The 20771-nt window shown below is 40.0% G+C and overlaps 1 protein-coding gene across 3 annotated transcripts in view; it reads right to left on the reverse strand.

The window, feature by feature from the left end:
- Nucleotides 1-460: 460 nt before the first annotated feature.
- The window catches only part of RALB (RAS like proto-oncogene B), a 47557-nt gene continuing 27246 nt past the window's right edge, over nt 461-20771 (reverse strand). For 2 of the 3 annotated variants that reach the window (XM_084209254.1, XM_084209253.1), the window contains exons 2-5: nt 11224-11380; nt 9914-10122; nt 7003-7180; nt 461-4902 (exon numbers count right to left, since the gene is read on the reverse strand). In XM_084209254.1, the coding sequence (XP_084065380.1) occupies nt 4783-4902; nt 7003-7180; nt 9914-10122; nt 11224-11337 (621 nt within the window). In that variant the 5' untranslated portion in view covers nt 11338-11380 and the 3' untranslated portion in view covers nt 461-4782. The remainder of the gene's footprint in view (nt 4903-7002; nt 7181-9913; nt 10123-11223; nt 11381-20771) is intronic. The other variant, XR_014616301.1, reaches the window with a different exon arrangement.

The raw sequence follows: 20771 nt of genomic DNA on the forward strand, positions 1-20771 counted from the left end.
AGCATCCCAGCTTCTTTCCTGTAGTTCATTCACCACAAACCTACATAGAGAATGGAGTCTGGCACACTCAAAGGACTAAGGACTACTTTTTCCACACAGTGTTGCTTATTCTGTTATTCAAAGGCACAAGACTGTCTGAAGAAAAGACAAAGCAACCCTGTCGTTCATATAGTTGATACAAGCTGTCTGATCCAATTAAGTTCTGGAAAATCAACTGTGAATGAACCAAACTACTATGTCAATTCAGTCCTGGAAAAACATGCATACCATTTCCAGAAAGCCAATGATGAGAGTCTCAGTCACCTTGTTCTCCCGTCCAGAGTCTGCAATATAATCTTGTTAAATATTTGATAGAAAGGTTACCAACACTGAAAATCGGTGGCTGGCTCATTCAAGAATCTGGAGATTAGGTATGCTTTTAGAATGCTGTAAAAATCAATAACAAACAAATATGAAGCTCATTTTCTCTTTTTATTATCAATAGTAATACAAATCAGTTGTATTAGCATGATAATGAAAAGTGACCAGTTTTACAGACATTAAAAATGTTTGTGCAAGTTAGAGACAAAGCTCTGAAGCTATGTAAGAAAAAAAAAATAAGAATTTACATTGTATAGTATAGCATACATAGTTTAGAGGCAGTTTCATTAAGTCTTGCAATCACAACCACTTCCTCTACACTAAACTTCTCACTTGGTGTTAGAGATAACACCTTCCCCTCCCAAGAGGAACACCTGCCATTTCCATGAAGTGTGGAGATTACAGTGAAAATCATAGCTTTTTTATTTGTTCCTCTTCCCTCCTTCTCCCAACTATAAAGTCAACAGGAGGTGAACACTGCAACATATGCTTATAGCAATTAAGGAAAGCTTCTGTCTACATAAGCTCTGAGCTGAACTGATAACAGTATCCTTTTTTTGAGCAAGAATTGATAGACCTGTCAGGCCTAAGAACTGGGTTAATGCTCTGAAAAGCTTTAAAAAAAAATCTGTGTGAGCATTTAGTTAGATGCATATCCCCCCTACATACCTCTTACTGCATTCCAGATTGTAGTTTTGAACCCTGGACCCGAAGTATTCTTGAGCATTATACTTAAGCCAGATAGGACTCAACTGGAACTTTAGATGGTTATCAACATCTTACTGAAGTTTAATGCCCAGTAAATGTATGCATACATCTTTCTCCTCATCAAGCCAAGTGTTCCCCTAGAAATTGCAGTAGAGGTGTATCAGTCTGTATAAGAACACATAGGGCACAAGTCATTGAAAACATGCTTCATGCTGCATCTGTACTCCCACCTGGAGAGATGCTCCTCTACAAGAGTCAAGTCTGCCTTTGCAGTCCTGGAGTCCTGTATTTCTTTCATATAATGACTTAGCCCTTGTTATAACAGGGGCTTGTTTGCTCTGCTCAAAGCAGAAGGAAAACTGGAGCACTTGAAGCTAAGCCACATAAGGAAGATTGCACGTAGCAGTAAACAGTTCCCTGACTTCATGTTAAGCCATTGCGCAAGAATACTTGAATGCTTAAGTGCAAGTGCATAGTCAAGTCTTGCATAACCTCCAGCTGCAAATATCCAGTTACCTGCCTACAGCCATGCTCCAGAATGATTTAAGAGCACATTATACCAACAAAGAAAAGCTGTGGTTTTTAATTACCCAACGTGCAAAGGCTGATAGAATATGTCAGCTTCAATCCAGCCTTCCGTCTCCTCAGCTACACAGCAGGGCCAGCAGGCAGCCATGAAGCCCCTGCTGCCAAAGTCATCCCTTATTTGATGTACCTGACCTCCAGTTACTCAAAGCTCCATTCACACTGCTCACAGGATGCTGTGCCATGTAATATTCACTCCACTCAACCCACCTGATGGTGATATCCATTGATGTCCAGTGAAGCACATCTGGAAGCCATTCAAAAACCCCCAAATCATATTGCCCCTTTTCAGAAGGGCATATTCAGGCACTTCCACCATGAGGTGGAGACATCAGGATTTCAGTCCAGGGGATGAGCTTTACTGCCTTTCTGGTACAAGTCAGAAAGCTTGCTGCCCAGTGTTCCAAAGTAGGCAAGGTAGCCGCTTTGTTTATTGTGTTTTCAGCTGTAACTGGCAAGTTAAACTGAGTTTGGCACAAGTGCAGAAGAGGAAAACTGAAAAGCTGCTTTATTTAGTCTCCAGGCCTAGTCTTTCTGGAGCAGGTGACAAGAACAGAACACTGAAGAGATGCAACATGAAGCCATGAAACAGCAAGCACCTTCTTCCAAGTAAGTCCACCTCAGTGGCACAGCTTTATCAGTTGGAGAAAAAAATAACCTGAGTGAAAACAGCACATGGACTGTAAGAACACCAGTGAGAGACTCGCTGTTCTGAGAAGAAATTCATCTGTCCTATCAAATACTGTCAGGTACTTAAGACTATAGAGATCAAAGGTCAAGGCATGCAAGTCTCTTGAGCCAACATAGCCGAGCTGCTCATTGTGAGCTTTGCTGAATTCATTATTCATACAGCAAGGTCAGTTTATTCAATTTTGTTTTACACATTTTACAACCTGCCTCGGAGGGCTTGACCTAGATAAGCTTGTAACGTGAACTCAACTGTTGTTTATCCTTTAGGTTAATTAAGGACTTAAAGGTTAAGTCTCAACTAAAACCAAACCTAACTGAGTTGCCTTCCTCCAGAAGAGGACATTCATTTGCTGTATGGACAATATACCATCAGAAATGGACTTTTATCCATGGAAGTTCAATAGGAAACTTTGTTAGATGTGTTAGAGCTCCCAGTGTCCTATTCAGTGCTTAGGCTTTAGACACAGGTGACACAGCTCAAGTGACAAGTTCCATAAGCCAGCAGGCTTCCAGCTTCTGCTTCAAAACACTATTGGGCATTACAAAGCCAGCTTCACAATTAATGATACTGTTCATAGAGAAGCATTTCCAGAGCTGGTTAACCTTTCTTTCTGCCCATACAAGATAAGAATAACAAAGAAGGAATTTAATTTGACAAGAATGAAGATTACAGCACCTTTTATTTAGTACAGTTTCCCCAATCCAATGAGTTGCCTGACAAGATGAACTAGTTATGGAAGACAATGAGTTTGTGATAAATCCCTGTGAAACCTCAGGTCATCAGAGGTTCTGATATAGCTCACAACTTACTTTTTTTTCAATGCTCAAAGACAGAATGCACAAAAGCAATCTAGTACACATGAAAAAATATTTTTCAACCTCAAATTACAACACTAAGTACTGAACAGTATTCCCTACTCCACCTCAGGAAGAGAGGAAACACCATTAGTTAATTTAGTGCTGCAGTGAGCTTCATTGAACAACCTTTCACCAAGGAACTGTGCTTTAAGGATCCAGTTACCAGCAAGATAAAGTTACTCTTCAAGTTTCTCTACTCCATGGAGGCAGAAGATAGCCATAATTCATTGAGAAACTCCACAACCAGAAGAGAGTTCTTTTCCACAGTGACAGAAGTGATTTTTGGCAACTGCACTTCTTTTAAACTGCATCAGAAAGTTCATTTCATTTAGCTGACAACAGAACCTGCTAAGTACTGACTTTTCCACTTGTAGGCTGTTTTTGTTGAACATGACCACCACTGCATAACTGACAGCAAAACTCATCATGTGCTAGGTTGCTGTGCATCAGAAACAGTACATATAAAATTAACAGCGAGTAACAGATGTGGCAACTGCTTAACTTCATTTGCTTTTTGACACCATACAGCTCACTAGCCAGCTAATCATTGAGAGGTAACATATATGCCTCACCTACTCCAGGTCATGATTGTGTGATGGGACCCACCCTTATTCAGCATTTTCATCTACAGCAAGACAGGAGACAGATGCAGATGTTTTCACTTTCCAACATTATCATCACAAGTGTTCCAATATAAACGTAACTGATTAAATCAACACCTATTTCCACTACTCCAGTACAAGGGAAGGGAAGGATGACAGATGTAGAGTGTAATTGAGTCAAGACAATACACGGAAGAAACCCAGGACAGCATTTCAGGGAGATGGTGATAATACTATTCCTTTTGAAGAAAGGCTTACAGTCATTTTCTCACCCCATACCACTAACTTAAGGATGAGAAGACAGACCCCAGCAGGGAATGCATCTAGCCTGTGTTTAAATATCAATTTTTGCATTTCCTAAATAAGTCTGAATTGAGTCCATAGGCTTGATTCATGAATGCTGTATTGACTAAACGGAACACAGAAGAAAGTTTGTTTTGAGTTGACTCTCAACTGTCAGTTGCTATTTCTTACATGGAGTGTGAGGAGGAAGTCAGCAGATTTCAGTGTAAGAAATACCAGTGACAACTAAGAGAAGATGGAGACTCAAACCCTTTACTAGGTGTCATCTAGCCTTTCTGCATTTTGCACCATCAAGGAGGGCAGCAACAGCGGGAAAAAGTGTTTGAACCTGAACAGCTGTGCTGGTTAAGGCCAATAGAGGTTCAAGAGAAACACACAGAAACATTAGAAGGAAGTTAATACAAAAGTACATTGTGTAACCAAGCAGAAGGATTGTAGTTCTGAAACTATTTCTAGTTTTGAAAGTTGAAAGATGGAGCCCATTTCAGTTTAAGGAGGCAAAGGTTTTGCTGGATACTGGAAATGGTTGCAAAGTTGTTTTCACATTTTGAAGGTGTGATATGCAAAGCAAAAGATAAGGGAGTCAATACAGACTTCCTTTCATAAATCCAGCCCTATATCCTTAGTGGTATTTTATCCGTGCCACCTGTAGATAGATATTTACAGTTCCAAAGCATCACAGTAAGCAACATCTTTCTTTAAAGCTTTTCTTGTTCTTGCCACTTTTCTTGCCATTCTTGTCTTTGTTTTCTGACATTTTCTTTGCTCTTATTTCTCTCATTAAATCAAAGAATACCTAAGAGGGAAAAATAAAGAAAGATTAAACAACATCAGCCACCAGAAAGCAGATAAAAACTACTGTATTCAGCAGCAAATAAAGATGTAGAACCACACTGTACTCAACACAGAAGAAGTAAGTCTAGACAAAGATTCCTGTGACAAACTAAACATCAGAATTATGTAGAGTGTCAAGCAGTGACAAAAAACTGCACAATCTTACGCGGCTATCAAAAAATTCAACAGCCCTGTTTTAAGGGGTTTTTATTAAATACGATTCTTGCACAAAAGCATCATTCAGACTCATGAGAACATTTGTCTGTGCCTAGCAAACATTTCCACTGCTGTTAACTATGGAAAGCAGTGACTTCAGTCTTTTCCATGCAGTTACTATTCTGCTTGGTCTATAATTACAAAGGTGCAGAATTCAAGTGACAAGGCACAAAAAATTCTCAAAACTATGTTCTAAGAAAAATTCAGAGAAAGTCATGGTTCCTTTCATGTCTAATTTTTTTGTCCAAAATTTAGGCAATTTCACCCCTGTATTCCTGATATCTAGGTACATACCACTTAAGATGCAAGAGCTGTTTTGCTGTACTGGGCATGTATTTTTAGGATTATTTAAAATAAAATTATTTTTTTAATTATTTTTATGATTACAGAATAAGAGTTTAGCATCACTCTGTAGAACTAAAGTCCATTTTTTTACAAACAGGAACTCTCAAGCCTTTGATACTTGGAAACAAGACCATGCTACTGATCACAAGTAGATTAGTTTGTAATTCAAAACCCTCTTAAGTTTTTTTTTATTCTGCCGCAGTACTAACACACAATCACCACAAAGAGAAATATCTTATTGTACAATGCACCTAGCAGTGCTTATACAGAGGACAACCAGTACGTCACATGAGCTAGCCAGTGAAGACCTGTAACAGCAAACCTAGATCACCACGCTAGTACTCTCCAGACACACAGCTTCACTGCTGTTAATCCCAGCTGATCAGAAAACTCGTCTAAATATAAAATAGGCTAGCCATTCACTAGTAATATGAGATGCTTATAGGAAAAAGCAAGTCTAAATATTCATGTTTCACTACATCACCCACTTTATGCAACTGACTGTGACTTCACCAAACTGAAATTATGCCACATTCTTTAAATCAAGACGTCTCAATTCAGGAGTTTCATATACTGCAGTTTTGATGAGAGGAGGAGTTCCTGCCAGTAACTTGTGCACCAACAACATTTTCACTAGTGAACTAATATAGAAGAACAGGAAGCTGTCTAGAAGAGCACAGCTGGCTGCAAGTGTTCTTTAACCAAGAGAAAACCGCTTAAAAATTGTAATCTTTAAACAGTTGCATATTAGTAAGACACATTTGGAGCCCTTAGGGTGCAAACAGTAATTTCATATAATCTTCTGTGAACTGGTGAAGTAAAAAGGCACCCTTTTCTTCAAGAACTCCTCACTACAAACAAAATTAAGGGATGACTGAAATTGATTTGTCCTCTATACAGGACAAACACTCTATAGTCATAATTCATTTCTCTTCTAGAATATCCCACCACCACTGTTCAGACAAGAAAACAACAGAAGAATAACATGAGAATAACTGTCCTATACCACCAAGGACAAGTCAAAACAGGATAGGGACACAGCAAAAAGTTCTTCTCACAATTCAAAGTAGTCTTGGCAGAAAACAAGAATAAAATTTTTAAGATCAACCACATTACATATAGCTTTACAGAGAAGGGGGAACAGTTTCTAATTGTCCATAGCTTGTTTTTTATTGGTGTTATCAGAAGGACACACCCTACAAACAAAATAACATGCTTAGAGAATCCTTAGAACCATTTACCCAAAGAACTATTGAAAAACTATTGGTTCAGGTACAAACAGTTAAGACAACAGCATTAACTTGTTCCAGATCTCAGGTTCCCTTAAGCTAGGTGTGTGCCTAAGTGCACACATTCCAGTAAGTTCATTGTTTTTTGTTTGTTTTTTTTTTTAATAAACTAGGCCTTCAGAAACCAAACTGTGGATTTGCTTTTGTCCCAGCAAGAGTCAGCTACTAAATGAGTAGTGATGATCTAACTGAGCAGATGTTATTTCTCTTACCTTATCTACATTCGCGCGAGTTTTGGCAGAGGTTTCTACGTACTGCACCCCCCATTCTTCTGCCTTACTTCGAGCCTCTTCTACAGGCACTTGTCTGCGCTCCTCCAGGTCAGATTTGTTTCCCACTACCAGTAAGGGGATTTTATCTTCTTCAGCCTTGACACGCAGGATCTGTTCCCTAATACATGAGGTATTCAAAATAAAAATATCTGTGTTAGTAGTAGCAACAAAACTCCCACACTTATGTGGAGTGGATCAAGTGGTCTGCACATTATTAGTGCTTACAACTGGGTTATTTCCCAACAGTTGGACACATACTTTAAAATTACTCCAAGATTAGCATAGTAATGCTACGGGCTTTACACTACTGAAAGCCTCACACTTCCAGGAAGGCAGTTTTACCATTTAGTTAGTGAGTAATTAGGCTCTAGGAAAGACGACTATGGCAGAAGAGCAACTGGCAGCAGGAGTTCACATTTGAATGAGGAAAAGAGTACAAGTGCCATGTTTGCCAAGTTCTACCTTAGCATTCAGTCACCATCTTTAATTCACAGGCTGCATCACATCTCTATGTAGGTCTGGGCAACATCAAGTCCTTGCCAAGGCAATAGGTTGCAAAGAGCCCAGTAGCTGGCAGAGATCATTCCTAATGGCTACCTAAACTTTACCCAAAGGAGAGAGTTACTACACAATTCTGAACTAAAATGCTAGCAACTTTCCTCCTTCACAGACTCCAGGAAGATATTCAACTGCCAGCATTAACCTGTCATGCTAAGAGGATGTACCGGCATCCAGGAAAGGAGATGGAGTGATGTTGCATACCAGTCTCAGTCTGCTCTTTACTAGGGTAAAACACAAGCTGAAACCAGACTGACACATGCTGCTGTCCATCTAGGATGCTGGAAGAACTCTACCACTCTAAACTATTTTTAAATAGTTATGAAGAAGAGCTAAACGAGGCATGAGCACAGTGCTACACCCTCTCATCTCACCGAGTTACCACACTACTTCAGATGCCTGTGTTTTCCATCTACAAAATAACAATGTATGGAGAGTATATGAGACTCTAAAATAGCATTAACACTGAAGCAGACAATCTGCTGTTGCATTTAACTGCATCTTCACACATTTTCAGATTAAAGAGGCACTGAAAGCAAACACTGAATGCATAGCATCAGCAGGAGAGCTCGGGTTTAAAGACAAGCCTCTCGTTTGCTCAGTATTCAGCTTTTTCATAGCGTTAGGATTCTGGAACTTTTCGATCTGCAGTAAATAATACCACTCTGCAGTTTGGCCTGGGATGCTGGTGACTCATACTACCCATTCCACACTCCTTCCTGGACCAAGGAACTAGCACATGCATGTGAGCCTAAATATTCCATTTAACTAACTTCACTATTTGTTTTACTTCTGAACCATTGAAAAGTAGGAGATTCTGCATCACAAAGCTCTTAGGCCCTTCTTGTCCATCTTCAGTGCTAGCATTGCTTTTTCATTGTTTTGCTGCGCTGGAATCTTGAACTGACACACCGCTAACCTAGTTACAGAAGTCTGACAAAAAACCAAACTGCCAAGATAAATACTCCTACTCTCTTTCATTCAAAGCCTTAAACTTTGGGTTTAACATATTTCACTTAGGCACATAAGCCAAACCCAATTGCTTCCACTTGTCTCATTTTCTTTGTGTTCTTTGAGTGTTACCTGACTTTTTCCTCCATCTTACATTAGGAAGAGTCCTAGTACTCAATTTTGCAGTCCTGTAACAGTTGAACTGTTGGCCCCTTTCACAGCTCCAGTTAGAGCAAACTGAATTCTGCTTGTGTGTCCCATGACTGTCAGCCTTCTGAAGCAGAACAAAATCAGAGAAGTATTATGTGAGGAAGGATCAGTATTTTTATACCTCATGAAAGATTTTGTGGTCATCCAGTACTGTTGGAAGAGTGTGATATGTTAAGTTCTGGAGTGCAAGGGGAGTTTGCCTTAGCTTTAAGAAAAACCTAGAAATAAGCGTCCTCAGCTACAGCACTTCATTACCAGTTAGTATCTGTTAACCTTGTACCACTGAAGCAAAGGGAACATAAGGCAGACTGACAGAGAGCTCTTATACTGACAAGCATAAGGAACTCCTAAACTTTCCCTATGCTTTGGGCAGTTTTCCTTCAAGTTATATAGCTATTCCAGGCAATCTCTGGTTTACCTTCTACTGAGGCAACAGGTATTATCAAAAAGAGTTAGAACACTTGCCCGGAAGAATGTGGCTACATGGATTTTAAAACCAGAGAAGTGGTTTAAATCTTTCTATTTACCCCCCACACTACACAAGCAGTTTCTGCGGTCAATCTGGTGCCAATTTTTACATCAGAACTGCTAATCCCAAGAAGAAAAATGGAAGTGCTTACTACTACTCTGTGTCTTTCTAGGAATACGTCTGCCTACAATAGCAATGCTTGGCTGCCAACCCTTGTTTGGCACAAATCCATACCTGAGAGTGGAGGCTAATCCTTCCCTTCCTTAGAGCACCTGCTTCTAGCAGTAAGCAATACTGTGTCTGAAACCTGGCCAAAAGACAGACTTAATTCCAGAAGTACTGTTCTAAGATAATTAAACTTCACATCCATGAAGACTGAAAATTGGCTGGAATATGCCTGTTTTAAGAGTCCAAGAATCTGTTACTTGCCTGAAGTTGCTGCTGGCATAGTGTACTTGTAAGCTGCAGGCACGAAGATGGCTAAAGCCAGAGGCTGAATACTGTGGTTTAGGTTATCAGTTGCTGAGAGCAAAGTGGTCAGGTGTCACTTTTATTGATCAAATGGTAACAGACAAAGAACAAAGAGCTGTAGCTTTCAGGCAGAGTTGTCAGAGCAACACAGGAACTGGGTAACTTCTCCTGCCTAGGAGAGAAACTACTCACCGAAACTCTGCTGTTGCTGTGAAGGATTCGTGCTCTGTTATTGAAAAGACAAGAAGAAACCCTTCCCCACTGCGGAAATAGTTATCTCTGATAGCTGCATAATCCTCCTGTCCTGCTGTGTCCAGAATGTCTATCTGAACTTCTTCACCATCCAGAACTACTTTCTTTCTGTAGCTGTCAGCCTTGGTAGGTTCATAGTCTTCTACAAACTGACAAGAAAGGGATCAGTGTTTAGAATTACTGTCAAACAGTCTCAGTATTTGTCTATCTTCCTTCTTTCACTTCTGTGACATTTAAATTCCCCAAAACCTTCTCATAATTCAGTCAGCCACTAAGTTTCACTTTTTTTTTTAGTATTACTATTAAAAGCAAATTATTTAAGCCCTTAATACATCAAAGAGCCAATTTGCCTAGTCAAGTTTTGCTACACAAAACACTGTCAGCAACTTCAGCACAATTTAGGAACAGAGTTGCAGTATAAGTTAAGCAATGTGCTGGCATTATCTACATCTCCCACTTTAAGAAAATGCATTTGAATATACTTCAGGAACAGGTATTTTAACAGGTGTAGATGAGAGCATCCAGCTGCTGAACATGAAAGCCTGTTCCATAATTACACAGGCACATACTTTAGGTCCATTCAGTACTGATGACAGCCACAAAGCCACTGCCAGTTCAACTTAGTTCAACAGCACACATCCTGCAGAGAAGTAGAGAGGTAAAGAGCCTCTCAGCCTCAGAACACAACAATTAAGCCAAATTAAGCTGGCTGGCTTTCATGAATGACTACATCACCTGTTCAGATACTTACAGTATGTGTGGACAACCCATAGAAAAATACTAACTTTTGAACTACAGGATCACGTATTCCTTCACAAACTAGTGTGGGCTACCTAATCTAGCTTCCTGTACACCAGTATGGAAGAATTCATGTTATGAACATGCCTACTTCATCACCTGAGCACCTACTTCATCAGAATGAGCTAGAATGTTTACTTCTAACTTCAGCCTTAACTGACCTAAATTACAAAATTAAAGTTCAACTCCAAGTAGTAACAGCTTCTGTACACAAGCACCCATATATTACGCATGACTTCTGAAGACAGTTCTTTCACAAATAAGCATCAATTTTGTCACCTTTAGCCAGAGATGTTCCCAGAGGACACATTTCCCAGCCTTCTACATCCTGCTCCTGCCAGTGGGGTCATCAGGTCTTTTGCTCATCACATTTAGTTCCCCTGTCCCACAAAAAAAAGCTTAGCAAGCCATATGAATTTGTGCTTTAGAGAAGCTGAACTGAAGTTACTTACCTCATCATACATAAACTGAAGTGTGAGGGCAGATTTACCCACACCTCCACTGCCAACCATAATTACTTTATGGAGGGCCAAGGAACTCTGGTTCTTGCTCTTGCTGGCAGCCATTGTCCTGCTTGCCACAGACGAAGTGCCAGGCAACCAATCAGATCTGTAGAGAGAAGCAGCACAGTCACCCATCCATGACATTGGTGACATCAGGGTAGCATGCAGGTAAAGTGTCTCACAAGGGCTGAAAGACCAGATTAAAACCCCGCCCTGCAAGCCTAAAGAATGGGCCACTCCAAAGCACAGGCATGCAAACCATGCCTAAAGTATGAGTAGGAGAAGGTATTAAAACAAATGCCTTCTATTTGTGACAACAGTATGAGGAATAAAAGTGCCAAAGGTTTCTAACAAGCTACTCTTAATTTGTAAACCCAGCCTACAAGACTAGTGTCTAGAGTAGTTTCTAAAGAAAAACCCACTCTTTCTCAGAAGATATGAAATTAAGTGTTTTTTATTGTTCTTGCTATAAGGCATTACACCTTTCTAAAATATTTCTTTAATGTTGATACAGCTATACCTTAGATCTGCTCATAGGCAGAAATCTGGCTTTTGATCTTCTCCCTACATAGGCTAAGAAAACAGCAGAGATACACAGTAAATTGGCAGGAACAAGCTGCAAAAGCTCCTAGCAGAAAGTCTCATAACATGGCATTACCATTTATTTTACACTCTTCCTGCCTTTTGATGCTGCAAATCTAATTTGCTTAGAAAAAAAAATTCTGCTTTACTGCAAAAAAAACTCAGTTCCTATTCTTCTCCTGATGTTGCTAAGCCATAAAGGAGTAAGCTTCAATAAACAAGCCCTAGCTAACAAGCCTCTGTTTGTGTGTTATGTGAGGCTAGTAATTAAACACTGGAGGCTCCTTAAAAATAATACTGCCTCTTTTTTTGGTTGGGTGGGTTTCTTTAAGAGTAGCTGGACACAGTAGTTGTACCAGAAGCACAAGCAGCAGCTGCCACGCTGATTAGCACAGAGCAGCATCTCTAAGGACAGCACACTGAAAATAAAAGCAGAAATAAGTGAAACAAAGATGTGTCACCAGTCAGGATTCCCACACAGAATATTAATCCCAAATATGAGTATTTCAGACACATGATGTGTATATGGTAGAGGGCAGGAGAGAGATTCTTGTTTTCTTGGAGCACCACAAAGGACCCCAGCTGATCATATCCTGGCAGAGAGCTGTAAGGAGACCAGCAGACCATTCAGAAAACACTGCTACAGGAAGTGGCTGTACCAGCCTTGATTTATAGCAGCACACTTTATTCCAGAAGCACAGAAGCTCCTGGAATGGACCTTCCAGGAGTCCCAAATTTACCTGGACACAATTAGTCTAGAAAAACACTGCCACACCAGCAAGTGCTACTGTATGGAAACACAAGGCCAACAGTAGACATTACTGAGTAGTATATTGGAAAAAACTTCAGGACAACCAGCTGGCCTAAACAAAATTAACAAAAAACTAAGGGATCATCAGCCTACAAACATGCCATAGGATTATTTAGCTTGGAAAGGGACCTTTGGATACTGTCCGGTCCAAACCTCTCCCTGAAAGCAGTTTGCTCCAAGCAATCCAGTTGATGTGCCCCGCGTTGTGAGACTGACAATTCCATGACCAGTCTGGACAATTGCCCTTAGAGTACACTGGTAGCGACTATTTTTTTCCCCTTGTCATGACTTGATGTTCTGAAAAGCAACAAATCAAACTAAGTTCTCATTGACTCATGCATACAAGAACAAACATGCCAACAATCAAGAAGTGCCCTCAGGACAGCATTTTCAAACATCTAAGCAACAGTATTTTTCCATGCAGAGTTTTTTTACTCACACCTGTTTGCTACATACATTTAGTACAGCAATGCAAATTAATCATCTTTAAGTGCTCATTCTGGGATAAACACTGGTAAGTGAAGACAGATATTTTCCTCTGGTAATCTTCTCTATTATGTTATACATCAGCTCCCTCATCCAGGACACTCCTTAGTACAGAAATGGGGCGTGACAATTCCTACTTCTCCATAGGTTTGCACTGTACAGCACAAACGTATTTGTTTGGGACAGTGAATTCAGCCATTGCCACAGAGACTGATTTTTAACTCTTAGTCACCAGAGAGGCAAGGGAGGAAGAGAACATTTCCCTGCCAAAGGAATGTGAAAAAACACAACAGGTAGCATTCGAACTCCAGAAGTAGCTGCTTTGCCTATTGTCCACATGGTCTACAGATGGTAAACCAGAATTCAGCTTTGGTTGGACATAAACACCCAAGAAACAAGAGCTACAGATTGGCTACACAATGAGATAGTTCAGGGACTTTTAAGTGTTCTAGAAATAACACAGCCTGCTTTTAAATTGTGGAGAATGCTGTTTTGTCCTAGCTCAAGAGTAGTCTGGCTTTCCCAGTAGTAGATAAGCTGCTTTCTGGAGCGTGACCCTTAGCTACTTTTCATATAATTGTGACTGGTTTTAACCTGTGAGTATTCTTTTATCAGACATCCTAACATTGTTGTAACTGTTGTATTATCTAATACAAAGTTTTCAAATTAGACATTTTTCTGGCATCACAAACTCAAGGATATGTAATAGGCAGCAGCACTAAATCCACTGTGCTATGCACCAGCAATAAAAACATAATTTACTAACAGCCAAGAGAAAAGACTTCTCTTCCTGTCAATACAAATACCACATCTTTACATGGTCATGGTAAATGAATAGTTGTATTTAGGAAAAATACCAACAAGCTTGAGTTCATCATAAAGGTAAGTGGAGAGAATATTTAAATCTTTCCTTCTCTGTTCCACCCCAACAATGGCTTGTAGAAACTGCAAGGTCAGCCTTACACTATTACCTGATTCATAATCAAAGTATAACATTAAACAAAATCCACCCAATAGCATAAAAATTTACAGTTTGATTGCATCTTCATGACCAAGGCACTTGATCTTCCCTGTAGAGCTGTTCCAAGTGCCACTCCAATATTTCAGAGGACCAGGACTACAGGGATCCTTGAATGCAGCAGTTTGCTCACAACACAGACCCTGTGTAGTGTGCACTAGTGAGGTCCCAGAAGCTGCACACAAAGCAGCTCCTCTTTGGTGGCATCAGAGGGAGCATGGCCCCCTCCAGCCCAGAGTAGCTGGGCAGTCAGGAGGCAAGAACAGAGGACAAGGAAGGCTGAAACAGTGTGACACAGGATTAACACAGTCAGTATTAGTGCAGAAGAACCAGTGCTTACAGAACAGGCTGACAGCACATCACTGCTTCAGAAAGGGGCATGGTGAGATTATAATAGGAATATTCTAATGAAACAACAAGAGAAGGCATTGTAGCCAACTGTTTGTTTATTTTTATCTCCACTTCTGCAGCCCAAGAAACAGTTTACACAACATGGTTCAAAGCTCACATCTATCAGTTCCTTGAGGTTAAAAAAAGTTAAAAAAACCCCAAAATCTATTAACACAAGTGGAAGCTCTCTCCTCTGTTATCTCTGAGTAGGCAAGGATTAATTTTCTTCCTATTCTGTACATTAAGCATCCTTGAGGCAGTCAAGACACTGACATTAACTCATCTGTTCACAGAAAAACAAGTCTTGGGAAATCCAACCACTTCTCAAAAAAAAGGAGCAGTGTCTAGAAGAACCCGTGACAACTGCAGTTGCTTTAAAACATTACTCAAATCCCTTCAGTTTAAGGAACACAGATTTAAGGCAAAGGGTCTTATTACATATGCTGAAGAGCACACTCTGAGTAGATGTCCAGACAAGACACCTAATGCTGTGGTAAGATGCCTCCTCTCCCCTACTACTCTTTACTTGTTGTTTGGGCACCATTTATTTCCAGCAAGATTCACCCTCATCTGACAGGACAAGAAGCAATCCATTGGGCAGTCAGTCAATCTATTTAATTTCCATCTGTCACTTTACCCTCAGGTTTAATGACACCATGTTGAATTTCATATGCTAAGTGTCATAAGCTGTAAAAAAAACCACAAAAAACCCCAACCAACCAAAAAAACCCACCACACTCCAAACCTTCTGAAAGTTTATTTGGGAGAGTGAGGTAGGGGAGGTGGCTCCTTCTGGTTACCATTCATCCTGCTTTGAAATAAACTGCTAGACAGATGCCATGTTTAGCATGGCATAAACTTTACAAACAAAGAATAAACTTTTTCTAGCAGTCTTTCTTCTTCAAGAAAATAGAAGTAATTACCTGTTTCATCTGTTTTCAAAGATAAGGATTAAGCCACTGACTTGATAATGCTGCATTTATTCTATAATAGGTAACACACAGCCTTATGCACAATAGGAGCTTTGTGATGCTGCTGAAAGATGCTCTTCAGATCAAGGATAGAAGGTTACACCAGCCACAGGCTGCCCACATGAAGCACAGAATCTACAATTCAAACCATAGGAGTTACTAATCAGCTGTTTTGATTTAGACTTCTGAAGATCTCTACTTGGCCACAGGACTAATCAAACCATGCCACCTTCAATGGAAGATATCTAACCCTAAACTCACCAGCTATTTCAGCCTTCCCTTATCTGTTTAGATTACAATTCCTGCAGGTTAACTAAAGCCCCCTGCACAATGTTGTGTCATGCTTGGCTGGTCCCTTGAAACTGAGCACTTCAAGGCAATTGTTTATAAACACTTTAGTAAACTGCTTTTTCTCCACCCTCTCCTCAACCTAAACAGTAAAACTGCTCAGAACGCAGTTTACAAACAGGACTGGTTTACCTAATACCAAGATTCAAAGACTATGACTGAATAACTACGTGTATTTCAAACCAGACCACACTTTCACATCCCTGTTTATTTCATGTGCATTAAGATGACCACAGCTGCAGAACACTTAAAAGAAAACACTCGTGTCACTTCACAAGAAAGAAACTTTGCTACAGTTCATCCAAGTACGTGAGAAAAAAAATAAAAAGAGAAGCTTCACTAAGTCTACCTGTTTTCCAATAAATATTCTGCTGCTGTAATAAAAGAATCTGAGACCCTCCAAAGGCTTTAATTGGAATTGCTGCTAGTTCTTCCATTCAGTTTGAGATTTAAAACTGAAATAAAGCTCTAAGCTCAAAATTGCTGAGATCAGCCCTTGTTCTCTTGCTGTGCAGCTGATATCTTTGGACATTTCTTTTCACTGCTATCCTGCCACTGAAAGCAGCCATTCTTTGGATTTTAAAACAGGATTCTAGAAACCCTTAGCCCAATAGCTTGACAGAGGAGCTTTGTTAAACCCTTCAGATACCTACTTTTAAAGGAAAATCTGGGTATTCAATCTATTATAAAGACTTAAATATGATGTCATCAAAAGCCAGCACAGAAGAAACAAGGTTTTGCAACGGTATTTTAGTGATCCTCATTTATCAGAATATGAATTAGAGGCTCTGAAGTGTTTCGCTCTGTGATATGCCCATAAGAATGCAGTCACAGAAATTCCCTGGATCACAAAACTAATTAACAATCTCACTGAGCTATGAACTCTAAGAGCTCCTCAGCCATTCTGAGGTTACCCAGAAAATATTTAAGTACTGAAATTCCATTAGCTTTCAATGGACTGTAAATGCTCCAACTGGTAATTCAACTAAAAAAACCCATTTGAGATTAAGTGGCATATTTAATGCCACCAAAAATTTTAGGATATGCAGGCTGAAAAATTACAAATGCTACTCTGTCCTCTTTTGCTGTGCTAATATCTTACCTCTTGGCATATTTTCAGTTAATGGTTTCCAACCTAAACAGAGATCATGATGTGTTTGGTAGAAATTCCTGCTTGGCATATCCTCATATCCTTCCCCATGTAATGCTGGATGTTTCTACCTTCTCAGTTGTGCTTATAGATTTTTCTAAGCCATGTTTAATTAGATCAAAGAATTAATTCCATTTGAGATGACTCCCAGAGCACATTGGGGTAGTTTTGCAGTCCCCATTTATATTACCCAACGCTGCCATCACCATCTCCTGTCCCTCAGTCCCCTCTTTCTTGCCCCTGGCTGTTCCAGCCCATCTCCTCCTGCAGCAGAGCCATTCAGCACAGCCCACTGGGCCTGCCAGTCACATCTGCAAGGCTACACATGCCTCAGCGCTGATGTGAAGGGAGCTTGTACAGCTAAGGCCAAAGAAGGTTTAGCAGCCAAGCAGTTACTTATATTGCTGCAGAAACAGGGCAGTTCCCCGGCCCTGATCACGATTCACTCCTCAGACAAGAAGTAGCCACCACTCTGCTGCAGTGGCCAGGCTGAGCACTGGAGTGAAACCCCAAACCTCAGATTTGCTTTTGGTAATCAGGAATTTTCTCTCCCTAAGATCCAATAGTAGACTTGCAGTTGCCACAATAAGGGCACTGGAAAGGAAACTCAAAACAGATTTTGAAAACTTAATACTTTATATCAGGATGAAAAGTAAGAATTTAAAGCAAGGAGCAACTTTACTCTGTACACATGAAGGGATCTAACCTCTTTATATAGGCTAGATTCTCATTCAAAGCAGCAACAACTATATCCCTAAATGTTACGGGGAAAAAACTCAGAGTAAATACATTCACTTGATACACTGAAAGTTACATTACACCAGTTTCAGACAATTATTATTATTTACTAATCCTGCCTAAATCCCCCAGAATTGTGTGTACACTTACAGATATTGGCTGTCACAAATATGCTCTGGCAGGAGCTACATATACACTGCTAACAGACACACGAAGCAAGACCAGGACTAGCAAGTTCGCTTTGTTACAGCAAAGGTTAAACCAGAACCTGAAGCCAGGTCATTATTGTTCTCCATCTCCTACAAGGCTGGGGAAATGACAGGCACAGATTGAAGAACCATTTCAATTCAGAATTATTTTTCATCAAAAGAATCAGACTGGAGTATTAGCATCCATAGTAAGAAAGACTGCAGACTGTGAGATGAACTTATACTGCAGGAGAGTCCCTAAGACTTGCTCATCTGGAAAATATCATAGGGAGTATAAAAACAGTATTTTTAATATAGTTGTGATCAGAAGCCCTCCCTGCATGCATGCAGAGGACACAGATATCCCACTAAAATATTCCAACAGTATCAATAGCATCAGACATCCAGCCACTGGATACCAGCCAATTAGGATTAAGAATCCCTTCTAGTACCCTGGTCTCCATACTGGCTTACTTTTCACTGTTCCACACATTTGCACGCAAAGCCATCTCCAGCTCTTCACTTAGACTGAAAAAGTTTAATAAGATCAAGTGATTTTGAGAAGAGTGGACTTAGTATACAAGATATTTTTTGGCACTTACAGTTATTATGTAGAACAGGAAGAACAAGAGACACCCAGGGGCACTCTCCTTTAACCGATCATTGTCCTTGCAACCTACAAAGTCTAGCATGCTGCTCTTTCCAACAGGTTATAGCTAGACTTGGATTGTTCCATCTTTTAAGGCTCTGTTTAGATCTGGACCACCACAACAGTGATCCATTTTAAGTACAAAATACCTGTATAATAATCACATTCCCCACAATCCCCTCCGTCCTTGTCAAGCACAGTTTAACTCTTACAAGTTTTCAGAGATGCATCCATGTAGCTTGGAAAGCAAATCTGACATTTACTTACCAGATGAAATTCTTAAATATACGCCCTCTCACATCATTCAGTGCAGAACCATTCTAGATTACTCATTACAAATAAACAGATATGACCTTACACATCAGCAGTAATCTCAAGCCAATAACCTTGCTAAGAATAATCTTGATGTCTAAGAAAAACTGGAACTAAATCCTGTCCAAGTCTGTAGCAAGGTTGCAACCTTCAAAGATTTAGTCACAGGAAAGAATCAGACTGATCCATTGCTCAGAAGAGCAGCACTTTAAAGCAACCCTTTAAAACTCAGATGTTATGCTGAAGTTAAATATAAGCAAACATATATCCCTGTTCCTAAGGAACTTAAATATTTAAATTTGTTTGTTCAGGGTTTTTTGGGGGGGATTTTTTTTTGTTGTTGTTGTTTACTTGGTTTTGATTGACTGTTTATTTTTAGAATTCCATCAGAGTGAAATAAAAACAGCCAAGTAACTTGTTTCTGTGCAGTAGCTCAGAGAAGAAAAAGGACGTCCCTACAACAGTGCTTTTAAGGCACTGGAGCACACCCTCCCCCACTGCCCCCCAAAAAAATCACATACATCTATATACAAGTAAATAAGGTTTCAGTGTCAGGCTATAAAGTGAATGCTCTTAATAGCCAGGTATCAACAGTATCAAGACATTGTCATTGTATGTAGGCAGAACAATTATAATAACTGCCTCATTGTTGCACTGATAGCATGCAAGCATCATAGTTACATAGAGTTTTATGGGGAAATAAGTAAGAAACCACTCTCCACATTATTTTCCATATGACTCAGTAAGAGCAACTAGTAGGGCATATGTAGAACCAGATACACTTTTTTTCTCAGCAAGATAGTGTTACCTGGAGTGAAAGTCATAAGACAGTAGTGCCATTACAGCTAAAACCACTTCTGTAGGGAGATGTCTAGCCAGACCTCTCCAAGTACTTTCAGAAAGCCTCCAAGTCTAATATTAACACCCAGAAGACACACTGAAGACAGACTACAGCAGAGAGGGATCCACCATGTTGCTCTTACCCTGCAAGATCTTGCTAAAAAACCTGACAGAATTCTTCTACAAGCACAAAGACTGAGTTAATACCATTAATCAGTATTACTATGCTAAGAGTTTGTCACTGTGGTGATAACAGTGTAGTTGCCTAATTACTTAGGGTGAATTATGACAGCACTGTTCACACTAGTTAACTTGGCTCATACCAGAAAAGTGACACTCAGGCAACAGACTTGCTCAACAGCCTCACACCCACTGACTCGCAAAATGTATTACAACTATACTTCCTTTGGAAGCTCACCCATGCAGAAACATGTCCATCTTTGATACACAGCCTACACAAAGTCCACTGAACTACTAAGAGACAGTGGTGACATGCTTCAGCTATTTAATCTCATACCAATTTTTAACTGGATCTCCAAGAGTTGAACAAATACAACAGCCAAGTCAAACATGTCAGATCACACAGTGTCTGAAGTGGCACTCTAGAGCTCAAAATAACCAAAATCTTACCTCAGTACGAGGTTATAACACGGTTTCAGTTACTTTGGTGAAAAAGCTGCAGCTATATAATCCACAAAAAAGTTATCAATACCACTGATTTCACCAACACCACAAATGCCCATTCAACCAAGAAGTGTGCCACAGAGTTGCAGGAGGTCTCACTACTGTTAACCAGTCCTGGGGCTGTCAGATCCAGCCCACTGGTCTCACAAACAAGGCACCAGACACTGCCGACAGGCCACTAGCTGCTACTGCTGCTTCCCCAAAGGACATATCTCACTAGATCATGCTTCCCTACTGAACTGGATGTCTGGGATAAGTCACAAGTCCAAACATTATTCAGGTAATACCCGCAGAAACAACTGTCTCTGCCCATACAATTACATTCCTTGC

The sequence above is a fragment of the Fringilla coelebs genome (genome assembly GCF_963513975.1).
Source record: "Fringilla coelebs genome assembly, chromosome: 7".
Lineage (NCBI taxonomy): Eukaryota > Metazoa > Chordata > Aves > Passeriformes > Fringillidae > Fringilla > Fringilla coelebs.